Source organism: Xyrauchen texanus, chromosome 19 (genome assembly GCF_025860055.1).
Source record: "Xyrauchen texanus isolate HMW12.3.18 chromosome 19, RBS_HiC_50CHRs, whole genome shotgun sequence".
NCBI classification, from domain to species: Eukaryota; Metazoa; Chordata; class Actinopteri; order Cypriniformes; family Catostomidae; genus Xyrauchen; species Xyrauchen texanus.
This window is the reverse complement of record NC_068294.1, coordinates 11,228,768-11,250,536: the sequence shown is the minus strand read 5'-3', so window position 1 is coordinate 11,250,536 and position 21,769 is coordinate 11,228,768. Positions and strand designations below refer to the sequence as shown.

The window sequence follows — 21,769 nt, the reverse complement described above, 5'->3', positions numbered from 1 at the left end:
ACACATCCATGGATGTAGCCAGGACTCTGGAGCTGAGAGAGACTTATTCGAAAATAAATCAATGCCTCCTCCTCCTCTTTAGCAGCTACGATCAATTCCATACAGTGTTTAAAGAAAGCTTGGCAGTCATGGTTAAAATTTTTACACTTTTAATAAAGCCTTTTTCTGTGTAGCTTTGTTCATGTGAAAATTCCTAAATCCATCTCAATATTTTGCAGTGTCAGAGCTGTTAGTATTTTTTCCAAAAATTAAACACTTTATGTAAATAAAAGTAAATTACACAGCAGCAGGCAGAACTGTTTCATGGAAGGATCAATGGAAGACAGCTTAATGTTACCATAAATAAATAACTATTCCCTTGATTTTAACTTCAAACATTAATTTAAAGGGTTAGTTCACCCTAAAAAATATTGTTTAAATTTTTTTTAATCACTGTTATGTCGTTTCAAACCTGTATGACTTTCTTTCTTCCATGGAACACCAAAGGAGAAATGTTTAATAATTGTTAAACATGCTTGGTCTTTTCTATGTAATTACAATATTTATGCTTTCTAGCTTTAAATGGGATGCACAAACACCACAAAAGTATCATAAAAGTAGTTCATATGAATTGTGTGTAATGTTCCATGTCTTCTGAAGACATAGGATAGCTTTGTGTGAGGATCAGATCAAAATAGTGGATCAACAGGATCAACTAATTCACAGAAAATATTTGACTTGTAGGGTGGATGTCAGATTTTCAGTAAATAATGATGGGAATTTTGTACTGTTCCTCAAAGCTATCGTATGACCTCAGAAAACATGAAATATATGAGTCGTATGAACCAATATTTACTATCATGGAGTTGTAGTTCCCATTCACTTACATTATATGGTAAACAGCAGCTACAATATTCTTCAAAAATTAAAATATTTGAAAGTCATACATGTTTGGAATGACATTAGGGTGAGTAAATAATAATAGAATTTTCCATTTGTAATCTTTCATTTGGGTGAAAATCCCTAGATTTCACAATTTCAGAGCTGTTCTCATTTTTGTTACATTAAACACTTCAAATATATAAAAAATAAAGTACTGTACATGGCAGTAGGCAAGATTTGTTTCATGGGAGGATCAAGAGTGAATTAAGTAAAACAAAATCACACTCTGGAACACTTGAAACTGTGAAGATGACACAAACTATTACTTCCATCGTTTAGTGAAATCACTTCACATACACAAACACGTTTACAAGACTGTGGGCAGCTACTGCCACAGGTGGCACAAGAACATGGGCTCTGGGATGAAAGGATGAGTGTGAAAGACCGTGACGAGGGGTGAAGAGTATAGGGAAACAATAGCCTACTGCTGCGGGCTGCCCTGCGCGGTGCCCACACACCTGGCTTGGTGGGCTTGATGCCCATGGGCTGGAAGCCAGTGGTGAGGATGGAAGAGTCAGCCACATCTGCATCAAGACCTTCCTTTTTCCTGCGGTACACCAGCACCAGTATGATCAAAAGTAGAGTCAGACACAGGGCAACTGCTACAATCCCCACATACAGGGCCACATCTTCAGCACCCGACGCAGCTGGTGAGAGAGAGAGAGAGAGAGAGAGAGAGAGAGAGAGAGAGAGAGAGAGAAAGAGAGAGAGAGAGAGACATAAATATTACTAACAGGTTTGACAAAATATTTGTGACCATATTTGTAACAGCTGATATTGGCATTTTTGTAATTATCAGCATCTGTCTGATTATATGGAGCTTAAAATCTGCCAATTTAAAATAAATTAATACAAAGATATAATTAAAAATAAAAACGATAATTTCATTTCCACAAAATGTCTGCAAAGTATGTGCCAAAGTAAAAATAACATATAACTACCATAGAATATACATGTAAACATGAAAATTTAAAAGATAAAATAAAAAATGAAATTAAAACTGAACTTTTATGTTAACTTTCAGAAAATGCCTTGGAAAACAAATATTTTTGATTAAAAGAAAATGTATTTTCTTTTTTAAATCTGCCTTTCATTTTAATAATGTCAGTTTCGCATCAAGATTGCAAAGAAAATGGTAGAAAAACCTAAAATATAATTGTTTGTCTGTCTATTTGATAGTAAGACGCAGTCCAAATTCGAATCTGCATTATCAGCATGAGCACACTCCTGCTGCACAATGGCTCTGTTAGTAGTGTTATTATTCATTTGGGGGTATATACAGAACAGCATACTATCATACTAATCCTATTATTTCAGCAATTTGCAGTATACATTTTGTGCATACATGCATGTATGTACTGTATACACAGAATGATCAAATCTATTACAAGTTTATTTACAAGTTTACACACACTGCAATGCACATGATTTCACCTTCCATAGTGTGACAATTACACCAGATGTAACATCAAACAGAAGCATTCAACACAGCGAAAAAAAAAAAAAACATTTTAACACAAATGTGTATTAAAAATGCTACATTTTTATTTCTTAGATGCTATCTGGCCAGCATTCACAAAAATAAACATGCAGCGAAATGAGGTCATGTCAAAACAATGTAAATGTTTGAAAAGTTTATCATTGCAGAATGCACACTGTTTCACATAATTTAAAAATATAATAGCAGTGTAGCAATGTTAAGTGTATACGGCACAATATGTAGTAAGCTAGTATTCCATCCCCAACATAACCTGAACCACTAAAGTGATAATGCATGATAAATTACTGCCAAGTTAAGAATGAAATGCCTGCCTTTGTATTACTTTGTTTTTGTAATCTCATGTTAACCGAATTTCACCAGGGAGTGCTTTTATAAGCGCAAGATTATTAGTAAACAAAATTACCCAAACCTGACTTGGCTTGCATTAAAAGTGTAAGAGAATTTACTGTAGTGAAAACATTTCAGTAGATGTGCAGCATCCCTGTTACCGCCTCCTTAAAAAGGTAATCAAATCTGTGCTTTAGTGGGTTGTTTTGCAGTTGGAAAGATGGGAGTGTTAGCTGGCAGCTTACCACATCAGCACTTTTCCAGTTGCTAAATTTATGGTCTTGATTTTGAAAGACACTTAGAGAGAGAGAGAGAGAGAGCGAGAGAGAGAGAGAGAGAGGCTCTGTTTCAAAAGCTAGTGAGCTCCCTCGATGCCTTAGGCAGCAAGATAGGGCTGCGAGTTTGTGACAAAATTCATAGCTGTCTATTATTTCTCTTAATTAGGGGCACCTAAGGTGATGTGGCACCTATTGTTTTTGTTAGTATTATTATTATTATTATTATTATAGTCTATGGCAGCCCATAGAACCATACGTAGTAAAATTATACAATTAAAATATTAAAATATTTGTGGTCTCTAGGACATACTCTATAGTGCCATCACCATGTGAAAAAAAGTTTTTCTTTTCTACGTATCTTTTGAACCGTTTGTCCTAGAGACACAATTCTTTTTTTAGTCTGATTACTCTCTTCTTGATGACCCCTTACATTAAAACTCTACCCATTACACTGGCTGCCATCTTAGATTATGTCCTTTATCATGTTTTCACTTCTATTCCTTCAAACATTAACCAATTCTTCCAAGCAAGGTCTCAATTAATCTCCATATATATATATATATATATATATATATATATATATATATATATAATAACATGCATTTAAAACTATATTTCTCTCTCCACTACCCCTCCCTGAGAGCCCTCCAAGAAGGTCCAATATCTGCCCCATTTCCTATCAAATGAATCTCCCAGCCTTCTACATTAAATTTCCTTGAATGCCACCACCCTCTCCATCTCTGTAAACCACTCTTAAAATGAGGGTGCTCCAGCCGACTTCCATCCCCAACAATCACCCAATCGCCTAAAATACAGACTCTGAAATTTGAGTGCCCAATATGTCACACATAAAACTCTGAACCTTCAACCAAAATTCTTGAATCTTAACACACCACCATAAAACATGGGTCTCCATCTTCTGATTGGCATTGCCAGCAGGTGGGTTTGTCTTTCAGACCAAGCCTATACAATCTAGAGGGGGTAAAATAGAATCGATGTAAAATCTTAAATTTCATAAGACACACCCTTGCATCTCTAGATGTAGACTTGACATTTGCTTTAATCCTAGCCCACACTTCCTCCTCCAATACCAAATTCTCCCATAATCTCTTGATAGAATTTAAAACTCCATCCCCCAGACTCTGAATGAGCAGGGAGTAATACACTGATGTCTCATGACCTTTTCCAAAAGCAGTAATCACCACTCCCAGAGTATCTGCCGAGATAACGGGGTGTAACTTAACTTCTCAGATTAGTTTTATAGAAAAGCTTTGTAATGGCAAAATAGGGGCAAAGACTTCCTGTTCAATACAAATCCATGGATGGGCTCTCTCAGGTAGAAGTGACCAATGAGCCAAATACATAATAATAAAACAAAATCTTGAGTAGGCCTTGCCCACCTTTTTCAGTCAGCCTATGCAACTTACTGTAATGTAATCTGGAACATTTACCATTCCAAATGAAGGACTACGCTATGGTATCGAATTGCTTGAAATAAGAGAGGGGGACATCTATAGGGAGAGATTGTAGCAGGTAGTTGAATTTTGGAATACAATTCATTTTAATAACATTAACTTTCTTAATCATAGATAAATGTAATAAAGCCCACCTGCCCACATTGTTTGAAAACCTTTTTATTACAGGGTAAAAATTAACTAACTAAATCACACAAATTTTCTTGGAGTAAAACACCTAAATACTTAATGCCCTGTTTGGGCCACTGGAAGGTGCCTGGCTGAATAGCCATTACCGGGCAATATGCTGTCAGAGCCAAATCTTTGGATATAGACCAATTAACTCTGTATCCTGAGAATTTAGAAAAGGAACTAATAATTCTGTGGAAGCAAGGCATAGATCTAGTAGGGTCGGAGACGAATAATAATATAATTTGTGTAAAGCAAAAGCTTATGCACCACACCTCCCGCCATCACCTCCTTTCTTATAACGGCTGCTAATGGTTCCAGGGCAAGACGGAACAATAATGGGGAAGAGGGCAACCCTGCTGGGTGCCACTATCCAGAATAAAATAATCTAAAATTAATCAATGTGTCTATAAAATAACTTAATCCAACCAATAAAAGTATTCCCGAACCCGTACATGTACAACATCTTAAAAAGATAATCCCATTCTACCATATCAAATGCCTTTTTGGCATCAAGTGAGATGGCAGCGACTGGAGTCTCATCATTCGCCACTGACCACATGATATTGATGAAACGCCTAATGTTATCAGAAGAGCTATGGCTCCGAATAAACCCTACCTGAGCTATATGTATAGGAGATGTCATAACTTTACTTAATCGGTTAGCCAAAATTTTGGGCAATATTTTAACATCTAGCTAGATCAGAGAAATTGGACGGTAACTCTTACACTCACTTGAATCTTTGTTCTTTTTAAGAGTCAGACTGATTCAGGCTTGCGTTATGGTTGACAGAAGCATTCCATTCTTTAATGATTCTGTATAAACTTCTAGCCAATTCTGTAGCATAAGATCTAAAAAACTCAGCCGCATGCCATCTGGCCCCACAGCCTTGCCTATAGAGATCAAGATAGAATTCTTTGAAAGCATTATTAATATCAATGGCTGAGCTAAATATTTCACCACAAGCAGATTTCACTTGGTGAAAAAAAGACTCTCTCTGTTTTATGTATCTAGCCAGAAGTTTTCCTGCCTTGTCTTCCGACTCAATTCAAAGCCATGAATAGCCAAAACCCAAAATAGTATTACATCTGTATTTCATTCAGGTCAATTCTGTATGATCCGGCCCCTAAGAAATGCCTTATGTGCCTCCCAAGCCATGCCCACAGAGGATACTAAGGACCAGTTGGTCTTCATATAAACATTGATTTCAGCCTTAAACATTTGTTGGAATTCAGAATTTTGCAAAAGGGATACATTAAAACATCAACTATATAATTCCCTTTTCTCCATTTGTGGCAACACCTCTAAACACACCAGGGCGTGATGTGAGACTAAAATGTTTCTGATTGAACAATCAACAACAGATGAAAAGAGAGACTTAGATATATAAAAAATATATTCTAGAGTAAATCTTATTGACTGATGAAAAATATTTATAGTCCCTACCAGATGGGTTCAAAAGTCTCCATATCTTCACTATGATCAAGGACTGAGTCCATAAAAAGATTAAAGTCTACTCCCAATATTATATCATGAGGGGTGCAACATCCCTTCAAGATATATAAAAAAAAAACCTGATCATCAACATTAGGTGCGTAAATATTAGCCAAAATAAGACTTTTCACCCTGAATTTCTGCTGAAACAAAAATGACTCTTCCTAATTGATCTTTAATCTGTTTGAAACATTTGAATTGTAGATGTTTACTTATCAGTGTAATGACTCCCCTGGTCTTACTTGGGCCAGCACTAAAGAAAACATGTCAACCCCATATCTTCCCAAATTGTTAATCTTCCTGCGGGGGAAAGATGTGTTTCTTGAAGAAACACTATATCGTATTTAAATATCATACATGGAGAAATAACATTGCTTCTTTTTATAGGGTGCCCCAACCCATTCACATTACATGTGGAGAGAGACAATCCACGCATATTAACATTTTACTTTTTGATATATGAGAAATATAGATTGCGTCAAAAATAAAAATTAGAAAGTCCACATTCCTCATTAGTGCAACAATCACACCCCGAATGTCCCCCCAAACCAAACAAACAGAAAAAAAAACGTGCACATTAACCCCGCGCACGACAGCGCCAACCGGTGTCCATCCCTCTAAACTCAAACAGTCCATGTACGCCTACGAGAGCCCCTGTAACAACTTTGCCATTGGATTGCTCAAGTTCAGTGTTTCAGTACAAATTTTGTGAGACAGAAATACACAACAAAAGATAATCTATAAATCAAACTCCAGCCAATAGGCGGAATAAACACAAAGAGCATGTAGATTCATCCAAAAAACTGTCCAGAAGGTGTGTTACTCCACAAAACAAACTACAGATGCTAGGCGGAACCAGCACAAAAAGAAAACAAATGTCAGTCCACTCGGCTGCATCGTGAGTACCACAAGATAACTTTCACACTCCATTGACTTTATGAAGTGTTTTATGGCCATCCTTAGCATCTATTCTCAATTTGGCTGGGAATATCAGTGCAAAAGTGACCTTCCATTGATGTAAAAGTTTCTTGCATTCCTCGAATCGATCACGTTTCTCTATTGTCAAATTTGCAAAGTCTGGAAACAAGAAAATGCTGTGTTTTTTCCAAGTAAGGCTTCCTTTACTCCTCGCATCGCATAACACAAGATGTTTGTTCAGAAATTTGGCCAGAACTGATAGGGTTCTGTCTCCCTCAACAGATTGAAGAGAAGGAACCCTGTGAGCTCACTCGATTTCCAGTTTATGGCCTGTTATGTCAAACAGATTCGGGAAGAGCTCATCCAGGAATTTCACGATATCCTGACCCTCTTTGGCTTCAGGAATTCCGACAATACAGACATTATTCCACAGGCTACAGTTCACCATGTACTCCAACTTCTACCAGACACGCTCCAAATCCACCTTAGTCCCTAACAAATTAGCAGATAATTCCTTCTCAGATGACTCCAGATTATCAATCAATTTCTCGACATCTCCGACTCTTGTAACCACCTCAGAGAATTTAGTCTCCATGGCAGCGATCGATCGATCGATGTATTACAGAAAGATCCTAAGAGTCAGCAACGACCTTTGTCAGCATTGCAAACTCAAAATCTCTTGCCGAATTTCCCTAATTTCTCCGACCAAATCATCTCCCTGTCTCTGGGCCTTCTCTGGGTGTCAGCTTGAGCACGTAAGTGTCTTTTAATGATGTCGAAACAGTTATGGAACAGAGTGTATCGAATCTCACCGGTTTATGTCATTAAAAGTGTTAAAACTAGGAAAGTGCACAGAGCTATAGCTTTCACACGTCTGATCCCCGCATGGTGCCATGCGAAAAATTATGAATCTTTTAAATCCATTGTTGGATTTTAAAAAAATGGTATACATCATCGACATCATGTCCTGATTATAATTGTGCAGTTTAGAGACAGCGCCACCTGTAGTATAAAAGATAACCTACACTCGATTGCTGACTCTAACCTCAGGAATTCTCTTTGCCACACAGGGGGAATGTCAACTGAGTGGCTCAGTGTATTAAAGCACTGGTTTATAGATTTAAGAGTCTTGGGTTTGATTCCCATGTGGATTGGTGTTAGAATTGATGCTATATTGTACTGTAGGCCTTTGTATTATGTTTACTGAATAGTTGCAAGGCTTATCACAGATAATTTCTGTTTGTAGAACTTCTTGTTTTTCTTTGTCTTAGTATTGTTCTTCTGATATAACTGCATATAGCAAATGTATAATGTTACATGCTATGATAGCTTAGCATGCTAATTGGTTAGCATGCTAACTGTTGGTTTTTCTGTCTTATAAGGCTATTTGATCACAATGCTATTTGTAGGCAACATTAATTTAACACACTAATCAGCTAGCATGCTAATCAGTTAAATACATCACGGCAAATCTGTTCCTTCTACTGTGTTTGATATCAGCTCTCCACCATTTTTAATACTTTTTTATTATTCAAAACTTGCTGACTCTCAGCTTGGTATGTCTCTTCAGCAACTGTAAAACCTGCGGCAATGTGTTCAAGCGGTATGGTGGATTACACCTGTATGCTGTGGAGATCGAAAAGTTGCTTGTTTGAGACCAGCTTGTGGTGACTTGAAAACCTTAAAGAAATTACAAAATATATCATGACCTGTTTGTTCTCTCTTTCTGTTGTGTTTGATATCAGCCCTCCACCTTTTTGAATACTTTTTAAATTTAAAACATGCTTACTCTCAGCTTGGTATATCTCGTCAGCACCTGTAAAATGTGGCCTAGCAGTAAGTGTGCCATGCCTTTGTTCCCTGGAGATCAAAAGATTACCAGCTTGGGGCAACTTTTAAGTATTTGCAAAATACATTATGACCAGTCTGTTCTTTCTTTCTGCTGTGTTTTTATATCCATATTGACTCTCCACCATGTTTAATGCTATTTTTTATTCAAAACCTGCTGACTCTCAGCTTGGTATGTCTCTTTAGCACCTGTGAAACATTTCAGATTCTGTCACTTTTTTGGTGACTTGTGAAGTATTTTCAGGTTGCTTTGTATATCATTTTCATGCAATGTGTTGTGCTAATCATGGAGTAATTCTTGCCATATCAGAGATTTTTTTAATTATGTTTACTAAATGGTTGCTGGGCTATTCCCCAAGCAAATATTTTTCCCCCTTAGTTGAAAAGTTACATGAATATAAAGTTGATCATGGCAGCTGCTGTGCTCAGTTGCGATTCCTCTAAGCTTGGTATGTCCCTTTGTTGATTGGCAACTCCTTGGTTTTGTAGTGTGTAGTTTGATTGTTGGACTGAAGAACAGAAAATCATTGGTTTAAATCTGTCCTGTGACAATGTGATCTGTGCTGGCTCTGTGAGATATTTGGGTTGTGCAGTGGTTGCCATTTTGGTGCTTGGTCCTTTAATGGCTACTTGCAGCTATATTAGTATTATTATTCCTCCCCAAGGGGAGTTTATGGCTGCCCATAGAACCGTACATAGGAAAATGATTAAATTTGGCACACTGATAGGGGTGGTCATGAATAGCCCCCATACCAGATTTGGGTAGCCCCCATTCCAAACCAACAGCTGTATTGTGCAGTGGGTAGAGCTATGACATTTCGAACGGAAGGTTCCCGGTTCAATACTCACCTCATCAAGTCATGCATTAGAAATATAGGTAGTTCTGGAGATTTTTGTTTTGTGCTTATTGAATGGAGGCTGAGCTTTTCCCAATCAAATGTTGATTGAAGAAGTTGTGGATTAAAATTTGTCTGGGGTCAATATTATCTATCCTTGCTCTATGAGAACTTTGGGTAGTGCAATGGTTGCTATGCTTGGCTCCATAATTGCTGCTTGCAGCTATATTAAATTTGATTAAGTTCGGGGGAAGTAATTCAGAAACACAAAATATGTTTCTAAATTACTTTACTGCTGTTTTATTCACAAGTAAAAAAACCTCTGTAGGTCCTCACAATGCAAGTGAATGTTGACCAAAACTTTGAAGCTCCAAAAAGCACATACAAGAAGCATACATGTTATTCATAAGACTCCAGTGGTGTAATCCATATATCTGAAGCGATCCAATCAATATTGGATGTGAACAGACCAAAACGAAACTCAATACTCACTATCTTTACATCTGCTGTATCCTTACAGATCCTGTTTTCAAGCACGATTACACTTCCTAGCACCGTCTAGCTCTCTGCACATGTGTCATACACTAGGAAGTGTAATCGAGCTTGGAATCATTATCAGATATTCTTTTTTGTGTTCAGCAGAAGAAAGAAAGTCATACACATCTGGGATGGCAAGACGTGAGTAAATTATAAGAGAATTTTCATTTTTGGGTGAACTATTCCTTTAATTGTTGCAGCTCTAATTGTAATCATGTGTGCAGATTGTGCAGCCACCCAATAAGGAACAGTTAACCCAAAAATTAAAAGCACCATTTGCTTACATTGTATGGAAAAAAGATGCAACAAAAATACAAATTGTGACTGAGGCTGAAATTTAGCCTTACTGCATCTGTCCCTTTGTGTTCCATGGAAGAAAACAAGTAAATAGGTTAGCAACAAAATTGACATTTTTAGGTGAACTATCCCTTTAAATTGTTGCCACCATAGGCAGCTCACTAGATTTTGGAACAATGCAAAGATATGTTTGTTTCTGTGTGTGTGTGTGTTTCTGACACAGAGCAGATTTCTGTATGAACCCACATAATTTCCTGTGCTCTCTCTATGGCCTGTGGCTTAATGACTGAGCACCCAGGGACAATTGCATTCAAAATAATTCTAATCAATTGTGTCAGTGGGAAATGGGATTTGTGAAGGTTGTCTCTGCAGCGCATTGATTTTTGGGTGGCAGAGGTGTCTGCATGTACTACTGGGAGAGCCCCAGTGCCCCTATGTTGTGAGCAAAAAGACTGTGTAGGTGTATTCAAGCCTATTTAGACGCTCTGCGGAGTGACAGCTCAAAGCTAAGAGGAATCGCTCTGCCAAAACTACTGAACACAGGGCAAAGTCAGAGCTGTGCATATGGACTGTATCACAGAGGATTACCCAGGGTCCTGCTTCACAGTTCTATTCTGAAAATGCATATTACAATATGAAAAAAAGAAAATCATAAATATTTGTTTGGTGAGTTCAAAATGTAATACATTTCACATAATGTAATAAAATATTACATTTTGGAAAAAAATTAAAATAAATATCCCCTCATTACATTTTGAGAAAATTATTCAATTTAAGTCATTACATTTAACTTATTACATTATGTGCAGGTAGTACATTACTATTTGTAGAGTTGCTCTCAGTCTATTACATTTTTTAATCTTGATTAATCACATAATTTTTCATAGTTAATCTCAATTAAACACAGATTTTTTAATTGATGATGTTAACTCAATATATACTTCTTTTCCTGTCAAAATGCATTTATTTCCTTCTTAGGAAAGACAGCAAAAAATATATATTACATTAACCTATTAAATTTGCCAACTATCATTACGTTTTGTGTACCTTTTGTCGTTCACGAAAGTCATATGGGTTTGGAGCGAGGCCTTTTTAAAATTTTCTTTCAGCTGCTTTTTTAACTGATTTGACACATTTCTCCAAACGAAGGTCAATGTTCTCAAAATAAAAACATAATAAAACATAATTATATATATATATATATATATATATATATATATATATATATATATATATATATATATATATATATATATATAATTATGTTTTATTATGTTATATATATATATATATATATATATATATACCTAATTTTCTTAAAACACTACACACAAATGTATCTGATCCAAGGTCCATTCTTTCAAAACATTCTCCTTTTCTGAATCCAGTTGTGGAGTTCTTCTCCTCCTGGAGATGGAAAGTGTTAGATCTCAACCTCTATGACAAAATTACTCTTCTCCAAACAACAGAAGAGGCTTATGTGCCAACATAACAACATTCACATTGTTTTTTTTTTACCTTTGATCCAAAGAATAAGAATACATTGTGTGATGTGAATTAAATTGTCTGGCCAGACTGTAATGAAAGGCTTGATGAATATGTAAATCTAGAAACATTTTAAGAAAACACATGGGACAAAATGTCTTCATATTGGAACAGTATAATTGTTTGTTTGTAGCTGAATATGTTATGGTTTCACAGTGAGCATGCCTATCATTTTGTTGTTAGAGTTTAATTTGAATAAATGCATTATCAGAAAATAAATAAAGGGTAACACTTTCTATGAAGCCATTTAAAATGCATTATATATAATGCATTGTATAGGCATTATACATGCATTTTACTGCATCCATAATGTCTCATAAATCACCATATAATAAGTTATAGCTTCTCATAAATTATTGTAACTTCAGTTATAATCCATTGTAAGACTTCCCCTATTCATTGTTATACTTAAGAGAGTTATAATGCATGAAAGCAATTTTAACACAGCAGAAGCTAATACAGTTAATCATATAAGTGATGTATAGTGTAAACAGTCTTATGGTGTGATCAAATTATATGTAGTCTTAAGTTACCTGCTTTAAGTTACAAAAGCAATATCTTCTTATAAAGAGCCATAACATAAACTTGTAACATACAATACATTACAAGTCAAACTTATACATTGGAAGTTATTTATAAAATATATAAAATAAGTCTCCAAATAAGATCCATAAACAGATTGAATGTATTGAATAGATTCCAGTATAGAATCAGTTTGATTTTGTTTTATTTTTTTATTGTGTTTACATCCAAGAAGATTGGCCACATGTGTGATCAACATATATTCCAGTAACCAGTTTGAGGGAGTGTGAGAGCGATGACACCAAATTTAACACACCTGCTCCCCATTCACTTCTGAGACCTTGTAACACTAACGAGTCACATGACACCGGGGAGGGAAAATGGCTAATTGGGCCCAATATGGACATTTTCACTAAGGGGTGTACTCACTTTTGTTGCCAGCGGTTTAGACATTAATGGCTGTGTGTTGAGTTATTTTGAGGGGACAGCAAAAGTTACACTGTTATACAAGCTGTACACTCACTACTTTACATTGTAGCAAAGTGTCATTTCTTCAGTGTTGTCACATGAAAAGTTATAATGAAATATTTACAAAAATGTGAGGGGTGTACTCACTTTTGTGAGATACTATATATATATACTGCAGATACAATTGGATGTTGCTTATGTTAAAATACATTACACTCTAAGGTATAATATATATATATATATATATATATATATATATATAAATAGGTAAGTATTATAATGTAATTTAATTGTGGTTCCAATTATTTTCGAGAAGTTATAACATAATATAAGGTGTATAATAAGACAATACTAATGCATTATAATGCCTTTACAATGCATTATAAATATGGGGTCCATATAAAGTTTTACCAAATAAAGTTTTTATTATGCAGTGAAACTGAATTTATTTGCTAAATTAAAAGTCTATTTAATTAGCTGTGTGAATTATTTTGAGAGCACTGTTACTTGTTTGGAGAAAGATACAGTTCAAAATCAATTGAGAATAACTGACATGGTTGCTTCAGCTATAGTGTTTTTATGTCCCATTTCAATTTCATTGTCCACATAAATTAAACTAAATTGCAACTAATTGCCAATCTCCCTTTTCCAATCTTCTTTGTTCTGTTCATGTTCTCCTTGGACTTATCAGAATCAGAATCAACTTTATTGCCAGGTATGCTTACACATACATGGAATTTGTCTTAGTGACAGGAGCTTCCAGTGCACAACAATACATTACAGCATCAAGAAAAATAAATAAATAGTATAAAAAATAAAATTGAATAGAAATTAAATATATATAGAATACACAACAATATATATATATATATATATATATATATATATATATATATATATATATATATATATATATATATATACATACACACATACATACATACAGTGCAAATATAAATCTGTTATCAGAGCATCACTAACCCAACTTTTATCAGGTCCAGCAGCTGTATTGAAGACACAATCTCTGACGTCACCTATAGACTGGACTCTTGTTCCCTCTGCCCCACTCAATAACGGAACAGACATCCATTACGCTTTAATTGACACAGTTAATCAAGTTTTTAATTGAATGGATCCTGGCTTATTCAGCACAGCAGTGCCCTGCCTCCACAACATCTTGTCTCTCTGCCTCTCTTTCACACACTTTCTCTTGCCTCGGCTTGACACAGAGGCCGCTGATCTACTTTCGGTATCAGATTCCCCCACTCGTGCTCTCTTTTTGCTGTAATCAGCACAAAACAGAGAGAGAAATGTCCCTGCTGTTCCTGAAGCTGATGTAAAGTGTGTCGAAAAATGGTTTTCTGGAGTTGTAACAGAGTGGGATCTGTGCATCTTGTGCTGTATAACAGCGGGGTGTCTCGGCCTGGCCTGAGGGAACTGAACTCTACCTTTGGGTAAATCTCACATAGAGGTCCCCCTCCTATCACTGTGGGATACAACCTACAACCTGCAATTCTCCTATCACGGCTGACAGAAACATGTTCAGACTTGTTCGGCTGCAGTGACATTTGTAGAGACAATGGCGATTTCCTCAGTATTGACAATAAAACTCTTGCTGATATACATTTACACATTTAGTCATTTAGCAGATGTTTTTATACAAAGCGACTTACAAATGAGACACATAGCAAGGTATTTGTCATAGAAAGTTGAACAAAATCTGCAGTATAAGACTGCCATGTTCTCACTGTGGCTGGAGTAGTAAAGAGACAAGCACAGAAGAAAGAGACAGAAAAATATATGTAATTTTTTTTATTAAGTGCAAGTTAAGTTCAATAGTAAGTGCAATAAGTGTGGACTGTTTAAGTGCTCGTCGAACAGATATGTTTTCAGCTGGTTCTTGAATGTTGAGAAGGTAACAGCAGATCGTGTGGAGGTTGGAAGTGCATTCCGCCACAGAGGAACAGAGAAAGTGAAAGATTGTGAAATAGACTTTGAGCCTCTTTGTGATGGACCACAAGGCATTGCTCGTTCATAGATCGCAGAGAGCGATTTGAAGCACAGACCTGAAGAATTGAATTGAAGTAAGAGGGTGCGGTTCCGTTGGCTGTCCTGAAGGCTAGAGTTAAAGCATTGGGCATCTACAGGCAGCCTATAGAGTGAAATCTCCAAAATCAAGATTGGGATGACATGAGCCCATTTTGGTTGATTAAAGACCAGACGCACAGCTGCATTCTGGACCATCTGCAGTGGCTTAATTGTGTTAGCTGGAAGGCCAGCCAACAGAGCATTACAGTAGTCCAGTCTTGAAACGACCAGAGCTTGTACCAGGAGCTGTGTAGCATATTCTGACAGGAAAGTTTGGATGTTCCTGATGTTGTAAAGTGCAAATCTGCAAACCTGGTGGTTGATGAGATGTGTGCCATGAAATTAAGCTGGTCATCTATCACCACTCCCAGGTTCCGGGCTGTTTTGGTTGGTGTTATTGCAGTTGAACCACGATGAAAAGTGAGGTTGTGGTCAACAGATGGGTTGGCTAGGATCACAAGGAGTACTGCCTTGGCAAGGTTGAGCTGAAGGTGTCGTTCCTTCATCAAAAGTGAAATGTCTGAAGGCAGGCAGAGAGACAAGCTGAGAAAAATAGGGTCATCAGGCTGAAATTATATTTAGAGTATCTGCGTATATACAGTAGGGTCCAAACCTTGCTGAATAATTATAGATTAACATTGACATTAACCTGACTTTTAGTACAAAGAGAAGATCATCAAAATTAGGTAGCTTGCAATTCGTCAGCATTAGCAGGCAAGATCAACTTAGCTAAAATTACACAGATCAATCCTCATGGCGCTATATTTCACATGCTTTGCAGTTATGTAAGCTTACCTGTCCAATAAGAAGAAAGCCAATTTAGAGTCAATTTTGATCCCCAAAACCGAACGAAGGTCCCTCCAGGAATCAAATGCCCTGCCGATGTTCACTCTAGTTTTCACTCGACCACGATCACATTCCCGCTTAGGGCCTTTTTTTTTTTTTTTTTTTTTGTTTACTTTGAGTTTTTGTAGGAGTCAGACTTGTCAGTGTTGTTCTATCTCTAAGATAAAGTTACCTAGTGTTGCAGTTTGTTGCTGTTGTTAAATCGCGGAAGAGACACACTGAGACAAGCCTCTCGGGAAAACATCACATCCTTTGGATTTTCCTGGCAAAAGTGACCCACTCCCTTAGTATGAAAATCAGTCTACAAGCTTTAATAGGCAAACTAGGAAGTCTGGGAAGGGCTAATTGTTTTTACATATTGCACCATTATTAAATATAATAATAAAAATAAATTATAAAAAATAAATAAAAATTATATATATATATATATATATATATATATATATATATATATATATATATATATATGTGAATGGGGACAATTTTTGGAGGGTTTAAAAGGCAGAGATTTGAAACTTATAATTTTTTCAAAGCACTTACAAACTCTATGGACCTGCTGGTGGGCCCAAAGGGGGGCACTACATCATGAAAAAATGCCTTTAAGGTATAATTTGAAAGCTTAGCATCTGTACTTTAGTCTAAAACATTTGTTTTGAAAATTTCTGCCTTCTAGAGATAATGGGGTAGAAATATTTATATGAAAAGAAAAGTCCTTCACATAGCAAATAAAGTAAATTGACAAGTCATATATAAAATGAAAGCTCTCACTCTCAGGAATGTGACTGTATAGTTAATTTTGTTGCCCTAATACCAACAAACTTGCTCCGATAACCGATGGCATTAAATAGCTAAAAACTTTAAATCTGCTATTACCTTAGGAAGTTCTCTAAAAAATGAGTCATTGTTTACTTGTCGGTGAGCTTGCAGGGCTGAATAATCCAATGTTATATCTTAGATGTCTAGAACAAAATATGCCATCAAAAAGGAAAAGCATGCAAAAAAAAATCATCAGAAAATATGTTTGACTATTGATGATAAAATGGTTTATATCATCGCAAAGGGGAGGAGCTTTCTTAGCTTTCTAATGACTCCAAGATTGAGCTTCTAGTCCACTCAGATGCTAAGATATTCATGAAAAAATGGGGGTGGAGCTTGAACTGAAAATTAGACTGAATGTCTATGGACGAGCACATCTATGAGGGCTAAATTTGTTAGAGCGCCACCTACATTTCCGATCTGTATTTTGTGATGGATTGTGATACAGGAAAACAATAAAATTCAAATGCTTTCTGCGACCTAGTGGACTAAAATGAGACTTTTCAAATTTAGGTGGAGTGAAAAGAACCAGAATTACATGTTTACAAAGTTAGGACAAAATGTTTTATTTTTATTGTTTCTCTGAAAAATGAGACCATTGTTTTTGCTATTTTTCCACAGTATTTGTGAATGGTGAGGCTTTAAATTTGACTGTGAAACATTGTGGTTAAAAAAGTTAAAAGTTGTGTATTATTTGAGCTGTAAAGTTTTTTATGGTCATTTAAGGGTTTATGGCGTTACACTGTTATTGCAATAATGTTGTAAAATTGGATACAACTATACACAGAATAGGCTGGTTAGTAATTGTATTAAAATAAAACCATGTTAACACACATATTGTTTATGTCTTGTGGCTTTACGTTTTAAAAAGTGTATTTTAACGTTTACGGACTGGCACATTCACTTCCATTGTAAGTGTCTCACTGTAATCCAGATAAAAATGTTTTAATTTGGCCTATTGTTAAAATTAGCCTTATTAGCTGTGCGAGGATACATTAGTGCAGCAACATGACTTTTCCAGCCCATCATCACTTTTTACCCAATAACACCTGGGTTTAATTTTGCTAGTTGGCAACATGCCAAACTGTTAATTACTAGATGAAAGGAGGTTATGAGACATTGTGCTGCATCCACACTATAGTTAGCCACTGATTTGTGAAAATCATTGAAAAGTTACACTGCTAATTAACTATTTATTGGTGACTTTTTCCATGTAGAACGTGTTGCTGAATCAACAACATATGTGTTGGTACTGGAGCAATATTCCTGCACAGCAAAAATTTTGTTTTTAGGGCTTAACCCCAACCCTACTCCCATGGGTGGTGCTAGAGTTGGGCTACTAGGGCTTAACTTACTAGGGCAAATATTGAATTTTTTTAAATTGTGCAAAATAGACATTGAACTACAAAATTGAATTATATACCAATATTTCAAGGTTGGACCCATACAACCTGAATAAGCCCCAAATATCTACTGACCCCCTTTTTTCCCCAGTAAAAAAATATCTAAACATCAGTAAAACAAGATAAATTTACTTAAGCCAAATTCCCAAATGGATCTCCTGTGGCCACTTTTTTTTTTTTTTGATTGAATAGTTATTTTTCATATATAAAACAGTTAGTTCTGGTCCTAAAATCTGATTTGATGAGAAATGTTCCATGAGCACTGATAGACTCACACCATCAGCATTCGGATGCTTCACTGTGTTTATCACTCCACTTGTGTTTGTGCTGTTCTAAACTAAAGTGTAAGAGTAGTGCATATGTGTTAAGAGCTTCTGTATTTGTGTCACTTACAAGTATTTACATTTTTGTGTGTAATATGAGCAGTTGGTGATGTGAAGTGAATCTGCGTCAGCCAGTGTTTACATACAACAGTGCTCCATGATCGCTTGTATTACTACTACACTACTAAAGCTAGAAAATAGCTTTAAACGAACAACTTCAGCATTGAGGCTCATCAAAGCTAAGAGACACAACAGACAGATTAATTACAGAATTCAAGGTGCATACCTCTTACTGGAGTTTTCACATTGAAAAGAAAGTACTGTTCAAAATGGCGAAAACGATTGCGGTTTCTATTGTGAATGACTCTTGCGCATCGGCTACCGTGAAATAGGGAGAATGTATGGCTATTTTTACACTGAGAAAGCTGACCTTCAGAAAGCTGACAGCATATCTCTCTCTCCCTCTCTCTCTTTCTACACACACACACACACACACACACACACACACACACACACACACACACACACACACACACACACACACACACACACACTCACACACACACACACACACATACTCACACACACCCATCCATCCATCAATGTTTATCCAATAACTTGTTCAAAACAGCACAAGCTGTGATACTTTTTCTGAAGTGACATTTTTGAATTACTAATGAAGGCTTGGACGCATCATTTGTTATGAACCAGCAACAGCAGATTCTGATCCGTCGTGGAACAAAGTAGTTCCATGCACAAATGAGTTTTTATGACCATACTCAGTTTTTCCAATTTTCTTTTTAATTTACTTCATTGAACTGTTGTATATAAGCAATATCACACTCGCAATCGTGCAAAATGGCCCTAAATCAGCACTGCTGTGATTACCTGCGGCTGAATCACAGCAGTGCTGATATAGGGCCATATTGCACTCTTGCTTGTGTGATATTGCTTAATTAAAAGCCTGCATAAACAGCAAATTCAAAGCCCTCGTTTTAGCGAAATGGTTGTTTGATGGGGAGATACAATGTGATTTGTTCATGTGTGTTTCTTACTACCTCAGAATATATTTTGTTTGGCACCATTCAATCTAACATTTGCATTGGATAACTTTGCATCTTTTAACTTGAGAAAAGCATGCAACCCATTACAGGTGCTACATGGCTAAGTTTAACTTGAATTATGAGGACACAAAATGCTACTTTAATTTCTACAAAGGTTTCCTCTAACAACTAATTAAACCTCTAAGTATATAAAAAAATACATTTCCTGTGCAGTTGAGTGGACAAAGCAGGCAGGATTTTCTGCTCATTACTGTATAAAACAGGTCTATTGTCTGGCAAGAGACATCTGCTTGGAACAGATTGGGACAAGAATTCATCTGTAACCAGCATTCCAATTTTCAGGGATTTTTGCCTTTTCAGTGTTTCTTTAAGTGTGGGCTTGAAAGAGTTTGAGAGTGTGTGCATGAGAATGTGTTATTGATGTGTAGGCAGGCTCAGATTAAGATCTTAAGTATGCAAAAAAAAAAAAAGAAAAGTGTAGTGAAAAAGAGTGGCTAACTGGCACCCATCACAGGACTATGTGCAGGTTGGCTGATGTTGTCACAATCATCTTTAACCAGCATAAGTCCTATAAAGAGCTTCCCGGAGGGCAGACTACCATAGCACTATGTTAAAGGCACACTGCACCTTGTATCTAAATTAAGATGCTGTTCCCAACACTTTGATCCAAGAGGAAGCAAATTCACTGCTTTGATGCCCATCTGCTTAGCCAGACCCCCAGCCAAGCAAATTTCCCTGTGGTTGCCATCATATCAGCTCTTAATTTGAGCAATATGGGCCAGTTAGCAACATATTTAAACATATAATAATAATAAGCCTTGGGCTTGCCTGGCAGGTTGCAATTTTGTGTTTTCATATTTTTTGTTGTTGCTGTTTGAAAAACTGATTTTCACGACGTTAAATCTCAAAGTTGCAAATTTGAAGTGGTGATTTGAGCCCAAACAATATGTTTGGACATGAGGGATGTGCAAACTACATACCAGTGTACTTGAGACCGGTCTTGGTTTTTTCGACCGCATTTTTACTTTTGTCTCAGACAAAGAGGACTCTGGACTTTATTTCAAGACCGTTCAAGACCACAACTGCTGGGATATTGCCTGTGCATTGTCTGATTTTTTTTTAAACATCATTACTGTGACTGGATGTAAAACTTCCTGCTTAAAATGCAAGCAATAACTTGACTGGCTTTCTAATTTGAAAATGTTTTATACTGTTAATGGCTGTCACCCCTCCCCACCCCCCTTCACACGCACTCCAAAAAGTGAATGCAGGTGAAAGGAGATCAAACTGTGGCTGTCTAAGAGATGTCAGACAATTTGGCTACCTAAACCAGTTTTTCCCAACCACTGTGCCCACTAGTGTGCCGTAAAAGATTGTCAGGTGTGCCATGGAAAATGATCAAATTCCTCAAAATAAATAAATAAAAAAACATCCCGGTACTTTCTATTACAAAGTATTTTATGCAACTAGTTTAAACATTTTGTCCACCATAACACTTTTACTCTAACAAACTCTAGTTAAGCTGTCAAACGCAACTCGTCACATGCCCACAAAATGATGCTTCATAATCACACTTTATGGTTGCACCAGCTATACGTACGTTACAACTTAGCCTAGTTGTGGCATAAATGGGCCCTAAGTCACAATTTACACACTACTAAATATTTGAGCATTGCACAATTAAACTTAGGTAGGACACAAACCTATGTATGAACTAAATATTTACGGCAGCCTCCAACCAGGAGTAAAGGTCGGAATACGTTTTATGACATCAATGAGCTGATGTTTTGCATGACAGGCTTCAGTCCTTTTGACATTATGATGTTGACATTTAAACTTGTTTACATTTACGAGAGAGAGAAATAAAATAGCTTTTAAGCGGCTCTTCAGCATGAAACCAATCTACATATCGGTGCAGTTTTCAGAGTGTGTCGCAAGGTTTCAAGTTTCAAAACATTCAAAATATATATAGGATATTAAAATGAATAAATGTCTATTTTTTCCTACCTGTTGTATAATTATTATTTATCACTCCTTTTTTATTTTAGATACAGTTCGTATATATTTGAACATCAACTGTAACAAGATCAAAT

General features: G+C 36.3%; 1 protein-coding gene across 1 annotated transcript in view; it reads right to left on the bottom strand.

The window, feature by feature from the left end:
* unc5a (unc-5 netrin receptor A) overlaps window positions 1-21,769 on the bottom strand; it is a 323,606-nt gene that overhangs the window by 34,627 nt on the left and 267,210 nt on the right. Inside the window, exon 8 of the mRNA XM_052149893.1 lies at window positions 1,347-1,568. Within this exon, the coding sequence (XP_052005853.1) occupies window positions 1,347-1,568 (222 nt within the window). The remainder of the gene's footprint in view (window positions 1-1,346; window positions 1,569-21,769) is intronic.